The sequence below is a fragment of the Phycodurus eques genome, chromosome 7 (genome assembly GCF_024500275.1).
Source record: "Phycodurus eques isolate BA_2022a chromosome 7, UOR_Pequ_1.1, whole genome shotgun sequence".
NCBI classification, from domain to species: Eukaryota; Metazoa; Chordata; class Actinopteri; order Syngnathiformes; family Syngnathidae; genus Phycodurus; species Phycodurus eques.
Genome location: NC_084531.1, coordinates 8,285,080 through 8,302,395, shown reverse-complemented (window position 1 = coordinate 8,302,395; position 17,316 = coordinate 8,285,080). Strand labels below are relative to the sequence as shown.

General features: G+C 40.6%; 1 protein-coding gene across 6 annotated transcripts in view; it reads right to left on the bottom strand.

The window, feature by feature from the left end:
• The window catches only part of aplp2 (amyloid beta (A4) precursor-like protein 2), an 89,570-nt gene that overhangs the window by 18,700 nt on the left and 53,554 nt on the right, over positions 1–17,316 (bottom strand). For all 6 annotated transcript variants that reach the window (XM_061680795.1, XM_061680796.1, XM_061680799.1 and 3 more), the window contains exons 4-11: positions 12,319–12,431; positions 10,618–10,835; positions 10,214–10,413; positions 8,606–8,773; positions 8,165–8,298; positions 6,545–6,619; positions 5,580–5,738; positions 4,334–4,462 (exon numbers count right to left, since the gene is read on the bottom strand). In XM_061680795.1, the coding sequence (XP_061536779.1) occupies positions 4,334–4,462; positions 5,580–5,738; positions 6,545–6,619; positions 8,165–8,298; positions 8,606–8,773; positions 10,214–10,413; positions 10,618–10,835; positions 12,319–12,431 (1,196 nt within the window). The remainder of the gene's footprint in view (positions 1–4,333; positions 4,463–5,579; positions 5,739–6,544; positions 6,620–8,164; positions 8,299–8,605; positions 8,774–10,213; positions 10,414–10,617; positions 10,836–12,318; positions 12,432–17,316) is intronic.

The window sequence follows — 17,316 nt, the reverse complement described above, 5'->3', positions numbered from 1 at the left end:
TGGTTGTTTTCCAGACACTTCTGTCTGCGTGCCTCTACTTGATATCACACTCTTCACCACCACACTCGTGTTGAAATCCAGTATTTCCCAACCTTTTTTGAGACAAGACAGTATTCTAGATTAGACAGCACACCACCAAAAACTGAAGTAAAAAAAATATATATATATATACTTTTTTACACATTATAACAATGTGTTTAAAAAAAATTATATATACACACACACACACACACACACACACACACACACACACATATATATATATATATATATATATATATATATATATATATTGGGGCTGGTCACCGATCAGCGAGTTTAAAAAAACGATAACCGATCAGCGATCCGATCACAAGATGGAGTAATGTGTCTATTTGAATGACTTGTTCATTTACTGTATATACTTGTGTAGTGTATACTGAGTATCTTCAAAAGTATTCTCTAGTCAAGTCATGTATTGTAATCAGTCAGGTCAAACCAACATTACAACATGACAGAAATAATGGGTGCTAACTTACTGTAATTAAATAATTTTATTGTAATTAAATTACTTCACACACACCGAAACTTTAGTGCATGATTCGACAGAACGCCGGCATGTTTACGTACAACCGTTAGTGCTCGCACTAGCTTGCTAGGCTACATAACATTTTGTTGCCTGCTTGCGAGCCGTATCGTATTAAAAGTGTGTGAACATACCTCAAGCAATTATTGAATGAAAGTCCTCTCCTGAGCACTGGTAACCACCACCACACGTTTTCCCCCATTTCGTTCTTATAATACATGCGGCGTGATCAATGGATTGTTGTCGTTGCCTTGGTAATGAGTGTATCTGGTGGCATTTGACTTGACAAGCTAAAGCCCAGTGTTCGTAAAAGACGGGATGAGGTGGTATCGGAATACAAGATTTTATTGCAGTAGTCTGACTTAGTGCAATCGTGAAAGACCAGATTTGTCTTGTAGTCTGATCCAGGCATTACATATCGTCTGTTTCAGACGTGTTCTCTGTCCCACACCGCCAACATGCTTTTTTAAAAATAACTTTACTGGCGGTCAGATATTTACAGTACTACGTCAAAAGACCTGCGATTGGCTGGCAACCAGTTCAGGGTGTACCCCGCCTCCTGCCCGATGATACCTGAGATAGGCTCCAGCACCCCCACGACCCCAGTGAGAAGCGGCTCAGTAAATGGATGGATGGATGGATGTCAAAAGACACGCGACAAGGCTAAAAATTAAACTAGCTTTTGGATTCAAATATACTGTACACGATGGCGGGGCGGAGTAAATGTCTCTTGCAGAGCCGATCAATGACGTAATTGATCGTCTCTGCAAGAGACATTTGGTGAAAAGATCGGTGAATTATGACATTAAAGCCGATCAGCATAAAATAAATGCTAATTATCGGCCGATATCGATCAAGCCGATCAGATCGGTGTAAAGTCTAACATATATATGTATATGTATGTATATATATATATATACACACACACACACACACACACACACGCACACACACGCGCACACACACACACACAGCTGGGATCAAAAAACACAGAGGGACATCTCTTGTTTCATGTCAGCTTGCAATTATAGAACCCTTTACCCAACAATGCAAATAGAAGCGTGAATATGGCGCATGTATACTCACATTATATACAGTACAGCGTTACTATCGTAATAGATGTAGCTATTGACCCTGTTGACAAAGCAGCATTTAAAGAAAGGCTCCAGACTTTTAAAAAGTCGTACACATCTTGAATCAAAACAGGTTGCTTTGATCTACTTGTGTTGTCATTAATATAGCTACTTGGCACTTTTTCTTAAACAACTGGAAACTTGATTGGCAGTATATTCCGTGTTAAGGCATTAATGACTGTTTATAGCTCTGTGCCAAAGATCTATGTTTGTTGAAGTGCAATTTATGGGAACAGAGCCTGAGTCTGTTGAATTTATATATTTTTAAAATCTAAGATATTTTATTTATTGTTCTACATTACAATGTGGTCACATATGCGCCCAAATTCTGGTATAGAAGTGAACTGTTCTTAAAAAGGATGTATTTGAATTATTATGCTCTAATATCATTATATCAGTGGTATAAAAAACATCAACGATACGATCATTTGTCGTGATAATTTTTTGGAAAATATATCGTCCTAAAAAAGAGCAATGGATAACATAAAAATATTCTACAAACAGCATAAAAGAGAGTAACACCTGTAATAAAAATCTGCAGTATGGCGGGAACGCGTAGCAAGATGATATAGCGGAAGATTACAGTTTCCGTGATAAATTGAAGCGACTCATTGTTCCCAAGTTGGGACTCATTGTTTCCATGATCCTGGGACTCACATACTGTAGTCTCAAGTGTAAAATTATCTATGAAATGCTGTTGCTATTTTACAACCCCAATTCCAATGAAGTTGAGACATTGTGTTAAACAGAATACAATGATTTGCAAATCATGTTCGATCTATATTTAATTGAATACACTACAAAGACAAGATATTTAATGTTCAAACTGATACATTTTATTGTTTTTAGCAAATAATCATTAACTTCGAATGTTATGGCTGCAACACGTTCCAAAAAAGCTGGGACATGGTCATTTTTACCACTGTGTTACATCACCTTTTCTTTTAACAACATTCAATAAACATTTGGGAACTGAGGACACTAATTGTTGAAGCATTGTAGGTGAATTATTTCCCATTCTTGCTCGATGTACAGCTTCAGCTGTTCAACAGTCCGGGGTCTCCATTGTTGTATTTTACGCTGCATAATGTGCCACACATTTTCAATGGGAGACAGGTCTGGACTGCAGGCAGGCCAGTCTAGTACCCGCACTCTTTTAGTACGAAGCCACGCAGTTATAACGTGCAGAATATGGTTTGGCATTGTCTTTCTGAAATAAGCAGGGGCATCCATGAAAAAGACGTTGCTTGGATGGCCGCGTATGTTTATCCAAAACCTCTATGTACCTTGCAGCATTGATGGTGCCTTCACAGATGTGTAAGCATTGGCACTAACACAGCCCCATACCATCACAGATGCTGGATTTTGAACTTTGCGTCCATAACAGTCCGGATGGTTCTTTTCCTCTTAGGCCCGGAGGACACGATGTCCACAATTTCCAAAAACTATTTGAAATGTGGACTCATCGGACCACAGAACACTTTTCCACTTTGCATCAGTCCATCTTAGATGAGCTCGGGCCCAGAGAAGCCGGCGGCGTTTCTGGGTGTTGTTGATGAATGGCTTTTGCTTTGCATAGTAGAGTTTCAAGTTGCACGTACGGATGTAGTGCCGAACTCTATTTACTGACATTGGTTTTCTGAAGTGTCCCTGATCCCATGTGGTGATATCCTTTACACATTGATGCCGGTATTTGCTGCAGTGCCGCCTGAGGGATCGAAGGTCACATTCAATGTTGGTTTTCGGCCTTGCAGTAGATGACGAAATCCCTAAATTCCTTCCAATTGTACATTGAGGAACATTGTCCTTAAACTGTTCGACTATTTTCTCAAGCACTTGTTTACAAAGAGGTGAACCTCGCCCCATCTTTGCTTGTGAATTACTGAGCAATTCCGGCAAGCTCCTTTTATACCCAATCATGGCACCCACCTGTTCCCCTGTGGGATGTTCCAAACAGGTGATTGATGAGCATTCCTCAAATTTCTCAGTCTTTTTTGCCACCTGTCCCAGCTTTTTTTGGAATGTGTTGGAGCAAGAAAATTATAAGTTAATGATTATTTGCTAAAAACAATAACGTTTATCAGTTTGAACATTAAATATCTTGTCTTTGTAGTGGATTCAATGAAATATAGGTTGAACATGATTTGCAAATCATTGTATTCTGTTTTTATTTATGTTTAACACAACGTCCCAACTTCATTGGAATTGGGGTTGTAGTTGTAGATAGTTTATTTGCATCTTTGAATATCTAGAAAAGCTTCACAGTATATAAAACCAGTTTATCGTTTGTAGTGGTAGTCCCCATCAGGCATATCTCCCCCACCAATGGCATGTGGGTTTTGCAACACCACCTAACCCACATATTTTTTTCGACACATGCAGTTCTCACGTCTGCGGGCCGTGTCAAATGTAATTTTTTTGCCCGTGCCGCTGAAAAACGAATGGCGGGCTGCAAATGGGCCCCAGGCTGTAGTTTGGACACCCCTTGTTTAAACTATTAATATAGACAATTGTAAAAGTTTTAGGGGAGACCTCTTAGTTGCAGTTTTTCACTTTTCGCAGGGGATAGGGACTGGGGCCCAGGGGTTTACTGTACCTCCCTTTCCCCCCAAGGTTACATTTAAACAAGATCCACCTGTGATTTCATCTGAGCTGCCTTCTCGGGGTCCACAGCCAGGACGTGCTGGTAGTGGCGGATGGTGTGCTGGCGGTCCTTGTTCTCGGCCCGCACGTAGCGGCGCAGCGCCTGCAGGATGCGGTGAGGCTGTGGGGCACAAACACCTGTTAGCTACTGACGCTACAGCAGTGATTCCCCGGGGGTCCCCGAGCTGTAACTTGGGGGTCCACATAATAATTTGCAATAAATTCTCATGCCGTATCATTTCAAAAACTGAATACCTACATATGAGGATATTTTTTTTACTTGCTGCTCCATGTACCACCATAACAATATACACAGTTTGAACATTAACATGGCGCTTTAATGTAGGAAAATAAAAAACTGAAAATTCAAATGTATTGCACACTAAGCTTAAATAAAAATTCTACTAAAATAAATGTTGAAAACAATCCATTCTAAAAGATGAAATGCCAATGTATTGTACTTAATAAAGTAACAACTGAACTGTACTTAACAAATGTACTGTACTAGATTAAAAAAAAGTTGAAGCCATTGTAACATTATGCACAACGTGCAACAATGTGAACGTTTGATTCAGTGATTCTTTTGCATACCGCTAGGGGAAGCCCGTGTACCACTAGTGGTACTCCTACCACACTTTGAGCTCCCCTGTAGTAAAGAAATTACTTCTCTCTTCCTTAAATTTGAGCCAGTTAAAAGCTCTGATATAATTGGGACATATTATCACATACATATGATATCACTGCATAAATAAAGTTGAGATTTCTGACATTAAGCCAATATTATGAGAATAAAGTTGTGTTTTTTAAATTCACTTGTTAAATATGACATTCTTAGATAGTTAAACTTTGACTTCAATACCACAATATTCCAACTTTATCTTGGAAAAATGATTGCAGCTTTTTAGTCAAACAAAATACATCTTAGTTCTTAGAAATACTGCTCCCTCGTTATACTTTAATTTTAGCATCATAATATTATGACTTTATTTTATTTATTTTCAAAACAAAATTGTGCATTTGTTATCGTAGCATTATGATTTTTTTTGGGCGAAAAAAAAGGCCAATTTTGAATTCCTATGGCATTTAGGGGTACATGTGTTGGTTATGTTTGATTGGTGTTAGGATTATAATGGGGTCCGAGGGAAAAAAAACAACAACCCCTGGAGCCAAAAAGTCAGAGAACCCCCTGCCTGGACTGCAGAACCTTGTATAAAAAATGTTATGTGAGATGTGGTCACCTTGGGTGGGTCTGCCTGCAGGGCCGCCAGGTAGTTCTCCAGGGCCAGCCGGCGGCGGTCGTTCAGCATGGCCTCCACCCGGGCCAGGTGGGTTTCCACCAGCTGCTGCTTCTCGCTAGCAGCCTCCTCCTCTAGGGACGCCACCATGGCCTGGAAGTGCTACACAAAAATACAACATTAGTAACAGCACCTGAATTAGTTCAATGAACGAACAAACCTGAACTGAACAAAGTGTATTTCTGCCTGATGAACGTTATTGCGAACGCGCTCATTCTGGCGTCTGTGAACGACGGTTAATTTTTTTTCATTAGAGTGCCAGGTTCCGTTACAGGTTTCCAGCAGAAAACCCAGCTAAACACAGTTAACGAGTCTTCATATCCATCAATCCATTTTCTGAGCCGCTTCTCCTCACTAGGGTCGCGGCCGTGCTGGAGCCTATCCCAGCTGTCAACGGGTAGGAGGCGGGGTACACCCTGAACTGGTTGCCAGCCAATCGCAGGGCACATACAAACAAACAACCATTCGCACTCACAGTCACACCTATGGGCAATTTTAGAGTCTCCAATTAATGCATGTTTTTGGGATGTGGGAGGAAACCGGAGTGCCTGGAGAAAACCCACGCAGGCACGGGGAGAACATGCAAACTCCACACAGGCGGGGCTGGGGATTGAACCCGGGTCGTCAGAACTGTGAGGCTGACGCTCGAACCAGTCGTACACCGTGCCGCCTGCCTTCTTTTAATGAAACAGAAATATAATCAAGCTGGTTTTTATTATTATAATATAATTATTTGTAGTTAGTTAGTTAGAGGCTGAAATTCTGATGATTTGGACAATTTTAAGTTAAACAAGGTCTCTAAACGGTTAATTGATTAAACAAAATGGCTATCGATTAATTTGATAATCGATTAGTTGTCAATTAATCGATGCACCTCTAAAGCCTACCACAGGGAGGCGCTAACTGACCTGCACCAAAGTTTGCCTCTCAGCCTTGGGCAGGTTCTTGGCCTGGCGGTCTGCCTCCTCCCACTCTTTCCTCACCTGCAGCCATGAGGAGAGAGCAAAAAAATTAGTCGGGAGACAAATGTGAGGATTTTCAATCATTCTACAGCATGAAACTCTCGTGTTTAAATGTGAAAAAAAAATACAGTATGAGCCCTAGCTGGTCACTTAGGTCAGTGGTCCCCAACCCAACCCAACCACCGTTCCGCCGTGAGGCATTAGTTACCGGGCTGCAGAGACAGAATGACCAATTTATATAATTTCTTTTGTATTGCAATTCGCGCGTCAATGTGTTTTATTTTGAAAATTTACCGGATCTTCTACGCCAAAACAGCTGCGCTTCTCAATTGACACGTCGAGACTCCACAGAACGCTTCCGTTTCCAGTCCCAGCCGGCTCGAACGCTTCTGTTTCCCGTCCGAGTGGACTGGCTAACGGCGGTGGAGCTCAAAGAACGAAATCATTTCATAAACTAATTCAGCTCATTACGTTTACTGAAAATATTTGTTTTTTTGAACGAAATGTTCGCGAACGAAACAACACTATATATCAGGAGTCCTACTTAAAATACGGGTTTTTCGCAAAGTTAACTCTCAAGCAGCAAGTCCGCTCTGATACAGATAGAGTCGTAGGTTGCTGCTCGACACAGGCAGAAGTACTTTTACGGAGTTAGAAGTCTACTCTCATTGAGGAGTTACGGAACTGCAGTCTGGTCTGTCCTACAACAACTCCGACCCCCACTCCTGCATCGCGCCCACAGTGGACGCACCACGAACGGCGAAGGAGGAAGCAGAAGCAAGGCAAGTGTGTGCGTGTGCGTATATGTATGTATGCATGTGTGTGTGTGTGTGTGTGTGTGTGTGTGTGTGTGTATATATATATATATATATATATATATATATATATATATATATATATATATATATTTCATATTTCCTCATGAATTTGCATTTTTTTAAAATTTCTTTTAAGTTTATTTTTTCATGTATTATCTTCTACTATTAATTTAATATTGTATTATTTTCACATATTTTTGTCTTAATGTATTTGTATTTTAAAAATAATTTCTTCTTTGTTTTGTAAACAAATGTTTGTAATCATTTTTGACTATTTTTGCATTGTCCTAACATTTGCCGTAGTTTTCTTCTGTTTTTGTATTTTTGGAACATTATTATTTTCTCCTCTTTTTGTATATTCAGCTAACATTTTTTCAAAAATATTTGCTAATATTTTTGTCATAATATAAATTGTTTTATAATACTTTCTATTTTGTATACTTCTGTATTGATTACTAATATTTTGCCGACTATTGTTTTTTTCCCCTAATATTTTCATCAAAATATTTTCTAAAACTTTGTCTTTTGAAATATTTCTATGTATTTTTGAATTTTTTTCCTACTACCTTTAAAAAACATGTTTTGGCCATTATTGCTTTGACTTTTATTAGATTGCAAAAAATTGTATATTTTTCAGTATACAAATACTAGCATTCAGCCTAAACAACTGAAAAGTATAGGGAAAAAATGGCATAGTCTCTTGAAGTTAATGAGGAGTATTTAGAGGTTTCAGTATTCTCAGGCTCACCCTTTCCATGCGATTACGGTGCCTGATCTCCAGCTGCTCCTTGGCCCTCTGGAAGCGACTGTGCTCCTTGTCGTCCGCCGGTGTCTCGAAGTAAATGTCCACGTCGTCGGCGGGCTGAGGAGTGGGGGGTGTGGCTGCCAAACCGAAACAACAGTCAGACGAATATGCAGAGAACCCCTGCTTATTTGCGGTTCACATTAGTTAGATACAGTAAATGCCCTTAAGTGGCAGTGCCTCTCGGTGTAAGTGTTTGGACCTGAGCAGTGGCTGAAAGAAGCTCCTGCGTGAGTGAGGGGATTTACATATACAAGTAGATTGCAAAAACCCATAAAAAAACAATCATATAAAAAAACTTCAAAATAGCGGGGGCGCAAACGATGAATCTAGTAGGAGTGCGCTGGACATGTTAAACCTAACCGGAGCTGACAAGCTTTCACTCACCGAGTCGCTTGCACACGGCCATGCAGTATTCCTCCGAGTCAAAGTTGTTTCGATTTCCAGCGCATCCTCCGTAGATGAAGAGCACGCACTTCCTCTGACTCATGTCAAAGTGCCAGCGGGGCATGGAAGCCCTGCAGGGGCCAGTCTCCGCCTCCAGGGTGCACACGGCTGCGAGGGGGGGGCGACCAATGGGAAGAAGTCATTCGTGGAAATTAGACTTTACAACGATCTTATCGGCCTGATCGGTATCGGTCAAGAATTATCATTTTATGCTGATCGGCTGATCGGGTTTAATGTCACAAAATGCTCATACGTGACAACAAAATACTAAATTGTGTCCACAAAATGGATGTAGCGTGTGTTCAAAATGCTAATTTAAAAATATTTTTTTTGGCAATGAAATAACGTGCGCATAAAAATACCACAAAATACCATATTGTGGACCCAAATTATTAATTTACTAATTTGTGACCACAAGATATTAAAGTGGCACTAAGCAAAAATCAGTGCTGAAAACATATGCAAAGACATAGCAATATAGTGCTGAATTGTTGAGACAGCTTCAGCATCTTTTTCACCATTTGGATTTTCCTGATTTTGTGGGCGGGGCTAAAACACGGCCCCGTGATGTGGGTGTATACTTTCTACCGCAAGTTCCCTTCCCCACTATATAAGGACAAAGTGACGCCATTTTGTTTGACTATGCTGCTTACTTGTGAGTTAGCTGTGCTTAGCTTCCATAACAAGGCCCATGTACCACTCCAGTGTGCATTTAGCAAGCTAACGATGGCCTCACCCCGAAAATGCATCTTTGCTGGATGCCTCAATTTACAGAACAACTATTTAAGCCCCCAAAAAATGAGGAAACAAAAAAATGATGGATTGACATTTTGAAGACACGCAAATGGTGAGCTGAACATCAACACCACCACACAACTCTGCAGTGCACATTTTGCGACGACTAGTTTTGTAAACCTTCACCAGAGACAACGTGCCTTTGTGGGTAACTTTATACTAGTGAATGGGGCAGTGCCGACTGTCTAGCTACCTGGGCTTCCTCCTACCGTCCCGCTGTTGTCAGGTGCCGTGTTCGGCTGTGACAATATGTCACCAACAATGAGGGTAAGTTGACGTGTGATTATTTTTGTGATTATAGTCCACAATAACCATTCAATTTTGAAGTTGAGCCTCCTTTTTTACATCGTATAAGCTATCACCCCCTCACCATGTTTGAGTCCTTTTGGTGCATCCATTCGACACGCCCACAGCGTATGAGAGCTGAAAGGTGGCCCTTATTATCCAAGTTTTGAAACCTGACTTTACTTGGCGATTGTTTTTTTTTGTTTCTTTGTATTCATTGAAATTTGGCAGGCTTGTTAACATTACTCCTCTCTACGGTGTGTTGAATTTACATGACATTTTGTGGGCCTGTTTAGTGCTACTTTAAATTGTTTCCACAACATACTAATTTGTGGCATTTTGTCTATATTGTGGACAAAACGTATACAATATTAATTCCAACTGGGCTTGGGAACTCTGCCTAGCAACAAGCGACTGCACACATGTCACATGACAAATAACTGCCATTGGAAGAAAAAAAACCAAAACCTTTAACTTCATGTAAAGTCTTGTCCTCTTCCTCCCGGCTGTCGGACATTCTGCTGCTGTCTCGCTTGTCATCGTCCTCTTTATCTGCCTCCTCGTCCTCATAGACGTAGTGGTAATCCTCCTCGTCGTCATCCTCCTCCTCGTTCTCCTCATCCAGTGTCTCCTCCTTCTGCGTGGGTTGCTCCTCAGCCAGAGTCTCACTGCGATAAGACAACAGTACAAATTATGTACAGTACAAGTTAAGAATATGTTACCGCAAAAATGTTCAACTGTTTCGTTGTCCATTGATTGTTTTGCTTTCATGTCTAAAAATAAACATTCAAACAAACAAAAGGAAACCATTGAATGAGTAAGAACAGCCATTGCGGGACAGTGTCACCTGTTTACATATTCCCTCCACTCACCTGTCCTCTAGTGCGTCCTCGTCTTTATCCAGGTCGGTCTCTTTGATCTCCTCATCCTCCACGTCTTCCTCCACCTCCTCTTGCTCCCTGGTTGAGTCGGCCAACTCCTCAGCGCGGAAGGGCGGGCAGCAGACGAACTCTGTGCCGTGGAACTTGTCAGTGCCGCACGGGAGCAGCATGCCGTCGCTGTGGAGCACTGTTGAGCTCTTGGAGCACGCCTGAGGAAGAAGAGGAGGTGTGAGAGATGGTGAAAAGACTGATGAAAACATTCATCAATTTATTATTTTTTTAAAATCAAATAATGTCCATGATTTAATAGTAAACATTTCTGAATAGGCAGATTTCCTGTTCAAATACACAGGAAAGCCTGGCAGCGAGCAGCCTCACCTCAAATTGCACAATTCAGGCTTGTAATTGGTAAGCGCCTGTTTCTCTTTTCAATAGAATGTTTTCAGACAATTGTAATATGCACTCTAATTTTCCATAGTCGAGTTCGTGTATTTAATATTTGTGCATTGCATATTTAGTTTTGCTGATCTTGAAAGACGAGACAATTAGGTGCGGTTGTGACAAAAATGAAGTGGCGGCTCCAGTTCATGCATTCTAAAATTTTGCTACTGGTGACTTTAAGAAATTCTAAAGAGACTAAAGATTTGCTTCAAATCAATAAAGTCAGAAAATACCAGTTTGCCAGTTCTTAAAGCCGTTAATTTAATGGCAAATACGCCTACTAACATTTCCACTTCAAAAGGCTAGTATCATTTGCTTGCATTGTACTACTTACTTTTTACGCTTGATGGCTAGGCAGGAGAAGAAAAAAAGAAGAAATTCATTCTAATCTCTCTGTTCCTCCTTTTCCACCTTTCACGCATCACTAAAAAAGCAACACAATTTTTACAGTAACGTTTGCACAACCTGGCCAAACGGGGAAACCTGTCCTGGCACTGGGCTCACAGACCGCAAGGCTTACTCCACAATGCAAGGTTTTATCCACAACAATAGGCAACAACGACCCTCCCGGACAATTTGACAACTCGGGCATCATCGACATACACATCCTGTAACCAGAAAAGTCAGGCCTTCAAAATAAAAGCACATTAGTATAACAACACGGTTGCACCACATCCATCCATCCATTTTCTACACTGCTTATTCTCAGTAGGCATACTGGAGCCTATCCCAGCTGACTCTGGGCGAGAGGCAGGGTACACCCTGAACTGGTCGCCAGCCAATCGCAGGGTTGCACCAGAGTATGCGCCCAAACAAATCTTTGCGTTTTTCCCCATTAATGGTGCTCCCTCACTTACCAAAACCATTCAGAAATAGAAGACAATTTAAATTACTTAAGGTGACTGCCTCCCCCTCAAGCAGAAACCACGTGATTGGCGACTCGTCGACGTTACGCTCTAAATGTCATTGTGGAGTAGTAAAGTCAACTAGTACTGTATGTACAACCCCAATTATAAACTCATTGTAGCCCTAAGCAAAACAAACGACACACTATGTTGAAAATGCAGATGATCAAAAAAGACTAGTCGTAGTTTCAGTTCAAATCAAGTCGAGTCTCATGATAACCAAGTACAAGTCAAGTCGAGTCTTTTTTAAGTTTTAACCAAGCAAGTTCCAGGTCCAATAACTGGTGACTTAAGTCTGACTCAACTCAAGTCATGTGACTTCCTGCAACGGTGTGTCCTGCCTTACCTCCTTGGCCACCCTGTGCCACTGCTGGTGGCTTGCGCACACGTCCATGCGCTCCTTGTGGAAGAACTTGCACTTCTCTGGAACGAGCAGCACGTCACTCACAAACTCGCCCACTGCAACATCACAAAGAAAATATCTCGTTAACGGCGCAGCGGAGCATCAACCCTCGCTTCTGACTCCTGCTTGGCCCATGTATCAACTACGGGGAATTGCGAATGATGAATCACACGTTGAGAGTGGAAAATAAAGGTAATGATATGAGGCTATCAGGGCACGTTTTGACATGTGAACATCTGCCTGCCCTCCTCCACTGAATGATACCACGGCTGAGGAACCAAATTTTTTAATAGAAGCTTCTGCTCAAAAGAAGTAATGGGAGACCTCAAAGGCATCTTATGAACTCATATAGTGGTGCCTTGACTTACAAGTTTAATTTGTTCCTTAACCATGCTCGAAACTCAAAACATTTGTATCTCAAATCATTTTTCCTAATTGAAAAGAATGGCTTTAATCGGTTCCAGCCCTTGTGCTCCTTCTGGTGTGCACGCCTTGGCCACAATGGTGCAGTATAATACAGTCACCGACAAAAACGAACAAGAGTTTAAAAACTAAGCCACGCAGTAAGCTGCAGTAATATTCGTAGTTTTTGCAGAGGATAAAAAATATGTCTGTATTATTGTTATATTTTTGTATGTGTTGTGGCACCGTTTAACTCAAAGACGCTTTACAATTTCATGCATTATTCATTCACTCCTCAGTCACACCCTGGTGGTGGTACGCTACCTGTGTATCCACAGCTGCCCTAAGGCAGTCTGACAGAAGCGCTGCTGCCATTCTGTACCTAGGGCCCCTCCGACAACCAAACATCCGACCACATTCATTCGTACCCAATGTGGGTTAAATGTCTTGCCGGGGACACGACGACGACATGCGCTCGAGCGGGGATACGAAGCGGCGACCCTCCGGTTGGAGGGCATACTCTTACCCTCAGCGCCACGCTGCCCATAACCCTTAAGCACAAAGGAGTCTCAAAAGGCTTCACAGACCCACAGATGGAAAAAAAGGGGTGTTCCAAATGCAATTTGTTATTTAACAATTGCTCCAAAAATGATTGATATTGAAAACTGCCGAGAGACGGGCTAGTTTCCAAACTGATATTGACTGCCGGTTTCATTTTCTTGAGCAAAAATACATAAAGAGAACTTGTTGGTGAAATATAGACCATGAAGACCATATAGGTCATTCAAAGTGGTGTGGTTAATTTAAATACACAACATGTAATTATCTTAGTTTTATGTTTAGTTTGAAAGGAAATTTAAACTGGGAGTAGCAACAAACAGCTTGAAACCTATTTTTTAAAGAATGTTTCACGATGTGCCAAACGGCTTGTTGTAAAGTGAGTCGAGACAATCTAGCACTCTTATCTCAAATTTCTGCTTGGAAGTCAAAGCAAAAAAAAACAACAAAAAAACCATGCTATCGCTCGTATTTTATATCGAGCCACTCGTAAATCAAGGCACGTAATTAGTTCGAGTTAAGCGGTGTACACACACACTAATAATTGGGGACAATTTCAAGCTCTAAAACATTATACTTACTGATTATCATGTACTGTGGGCGTGTGTTAAAAGTTATATTTCCTCCCCTTCGAAAACATTCAGGGTGACTTTTAATAGGGAATTTAGGCAGGATTAATAATGGAAAGGTTGCTGGGACTAAAGCAGGGTAAACACACCAGTTGTCAGTCTCATTTTGAGCATGATTTCCCCCTTTTGATCTAGGTTGATCAACTGTAAGTAAGTCACAGCTTTATCTGTTTAAAGGCCGAGCTTTTGCTGAAGCTCTGGTCTAAGATTGTGGATTGTGAGTGTACCTAACATTTAGGCCCATGAGTAAGCATGTAAATCAAGGCCATTATGAAGGAAAAATGGACAACAGTTGGAAATCCACACATAGTGGAGGAGGTGGAATAGAAGGGCTTCTGTTGAAAGGAGTGAGGACTCCAAAAAGGGGCTCTGGAGGTTTGGTAACAAGGGACTGGAGGGAGCACTCGTTTGGTGGTTCGTCCAGTGTGGAAGGCAGTGTTTTGGAAAATGAAAGGGTAGGATGGAAGCAGGAGGAGGAAGAGGAGGAAGGGAGAGCTGCAAATACCAGCGCACTGTGCAGTTGCGACTCATCTCCTCCCAGGACGCGCAAACCCATACCCCCCATAATTCAGGCCCAACTAGATTGCTTCTAAACCAACATTTTCTGGAAAAATGTACATCCAAAGTGAAACTAAACGCTGGAGTTTAAAGCATTGTCATGGCTGACGTCGGAAAATCTAAACGAGGCCCGACGAGTTGGCTGCTGAATGGATCGCAATTTACAGTTGAAACATGTCCTGAGAAAATATGCCTCCAAAGTATAACAAAACCTGACAATTTAAAGCATCATCATGCATGACGTTAACTAATAATTTAGGCCCGACCAGTTTGCTGCCAAACGGGTGGCAACTTGGTAGTTCAACCCACATTTTCCGTAAAAAATATTCCTCCAAAATCAAACAAAACTTTGCAGTTTTGTCCGACTAGTTGTCTGTCAAACGGGTAGCAACTTGGAGTTGAACCCACATTTGTGCAAAACTAAGCTTCACGGGGAGGTGTCTTTTCTATGCCTGTGTACAAAAGAATGCAGCAGAGACAGAAATGAATGGGATCCTTCAGTGTAAAATATGCAGTTTGAGGCAATTAAATAATTGCCTGACATGATGATGACATAACTGCTCTCTGCAGCGTTGAAAGGAGCGAGTCTCTGAATAAAATAATCCCGGGCTGAGTCACACAGACATGGCAGATTAGCGTCTGTGACGACAAACGCTGCGCCATTGAGGCTCTTGAACTGTAAATCACAGTCGACAGGCAAACATGAAGTTTGACTTAATTTGTTGGCTCGAGGCCACCCAATTGGATCCTATTAGCTAATAAAGTCAACTTCAAAACTTCATTTTCTCATGTAATTGGTTGAACAATATGTTTATTATTGTACTTGTTGTTTACAGTGGTAAAGAACCGTGCCATATCATACAGAGAATTGTTTCTTATGTATTTCTTAAGTCATTTAGCAGTAGAATAGTTTCGAAACTGAACCGAATTCAACTGAAATAAATTCAATATGTATCAATCATCGCTAGGTGACGAGCGCTGCTTCCACTAACAACATGGCTGTGAACGGAGACGGGCTAGTTTCCAAATAAACAGTCAGTCTTTCCAATTTAGCCATTAGGTCGCTATATCGAGCAAATTTTTCAGACCCCTTCTAGCGACTATTTTTAAAAAAAAAAACATTTTTTTCAAAAAAGCAACAAGTGTGACTATGCTCGTGACTTACGGTAAATCACTTGTACAGTATCTGAACAACTCTCAACTTTCCCTAATAAAATCAATAGAAATGCTATTAATCCGTTCCAGCCCACTATTCCAAAACGTGTTTTTTTTTTTTTTTTTTTTTTTTTTTTTTAAAATAATAGTATAAATGTATAATTTTTTTTAAACTTCCCTTTGACTGAACTTAATCTTCCTCACTGTTCTTTTTTTTTTGGTTCGCTCTAATAACTTTCAGCAGCTTCTCCATCTTTTAATGGAAAAATGTCCACAACTTATAGCCTTATAGCCTTTATCGACTCCTTCTGCTTCAAAATATACAGTAACGTAGAAGTACAACACTCATACTACTTTGTACTACATACACACCTTGATCATGTTTTTCTGTGATTTCAAACTTTAATTCAATGGACGTCAACCAATTCAGCTCGCAAACTTGAGCTTGCCCTGTTCGGTCACTCAAATGTTTGGATTATGTCACGGTTTGGTTGTATCACGGTATTAGCCTCGCGGTATGCTAATTATTGTGGTATTTGTGGTATTGTGGGAAAGTTCACGGTATTGCAGGAAGATTGACGGTACAGGTGAAGAGGTGAAAGTAGGGATACCGAAAAATGTCTCTGCTTGCCGAGTCCTTCTCAATAGGCTTTAGTAGTTTCTGTGCGTTTCCACACAGCTTTTTCTGAAAAATACATCTTCACATCATATATTCCTGTGTACTTCTATCCTCATATTTGGATACTGTACCTCCGAAACGCTATTATTGTTACAGCAATACCATTGAGAAATTGTCTGTTCACTAATTTAACTTCATTTATTATCATATTTTTTTTAACTTATAGCATTAGAAATTCCTTCTATTCTCACTAACATTAAAAAGTACTGTCTACTAACTGATTTATTTGCTTCAAGTCAAGTCAGAAAAGCAGGAACACTCTGAAAGGCAACACAGGTTTAGAAAGAGCCAAGTACCAATAAATAAAATAATCACGGGACTCCTAACATAGTTTCCTTTCCTCCGCTTAGTGATATTGTAAAATGCTTTATTTGCCTGAGCAGCCTCTGATATGTGCTTATTTGAAATGTAGACATTACATTTGAAGAGAGAGAAGTATATAAGATGATTTATTTTTGCATTGTTATGGAGTGGACCTATTTTATTATTTCATTTTGTGACTAATGGAACGTAATTGCGCAGGTATACAGTGCATTCACTTATTTCACATTTTGTTATGTTACAGCATCATTCCAAAATGGAATAAATTAATTTCCCCCTCAGAATTCTACATACAACACCCCATACTGACAGTCTGATAAGAATTTTTGGGAAATTTTAGCAAAGTTATTAAAAATAAAAAAACTAAGAAATCACATGTACATAAGTATTCACAGCCTTTGCCACGGAGCTCAAAATTGAGGTCAGGTGCATCATGTTTCCACTGATCATCCTTGAGAGGTTCCTAGAGCTTAATTGGAGTCCACCTGTTGTAAATTCAGTTGATTGGACATAATTTGGAAAGGCACACACCTGTCTATATTGTCTGGAATTGTCTGTAGACCTCCGAGACAGGATTGTCTCGAGGCCCAAATCTGGGGAATGGTACAGAAAAATGTCTGCTGCTTTGAAGGTTCCAAT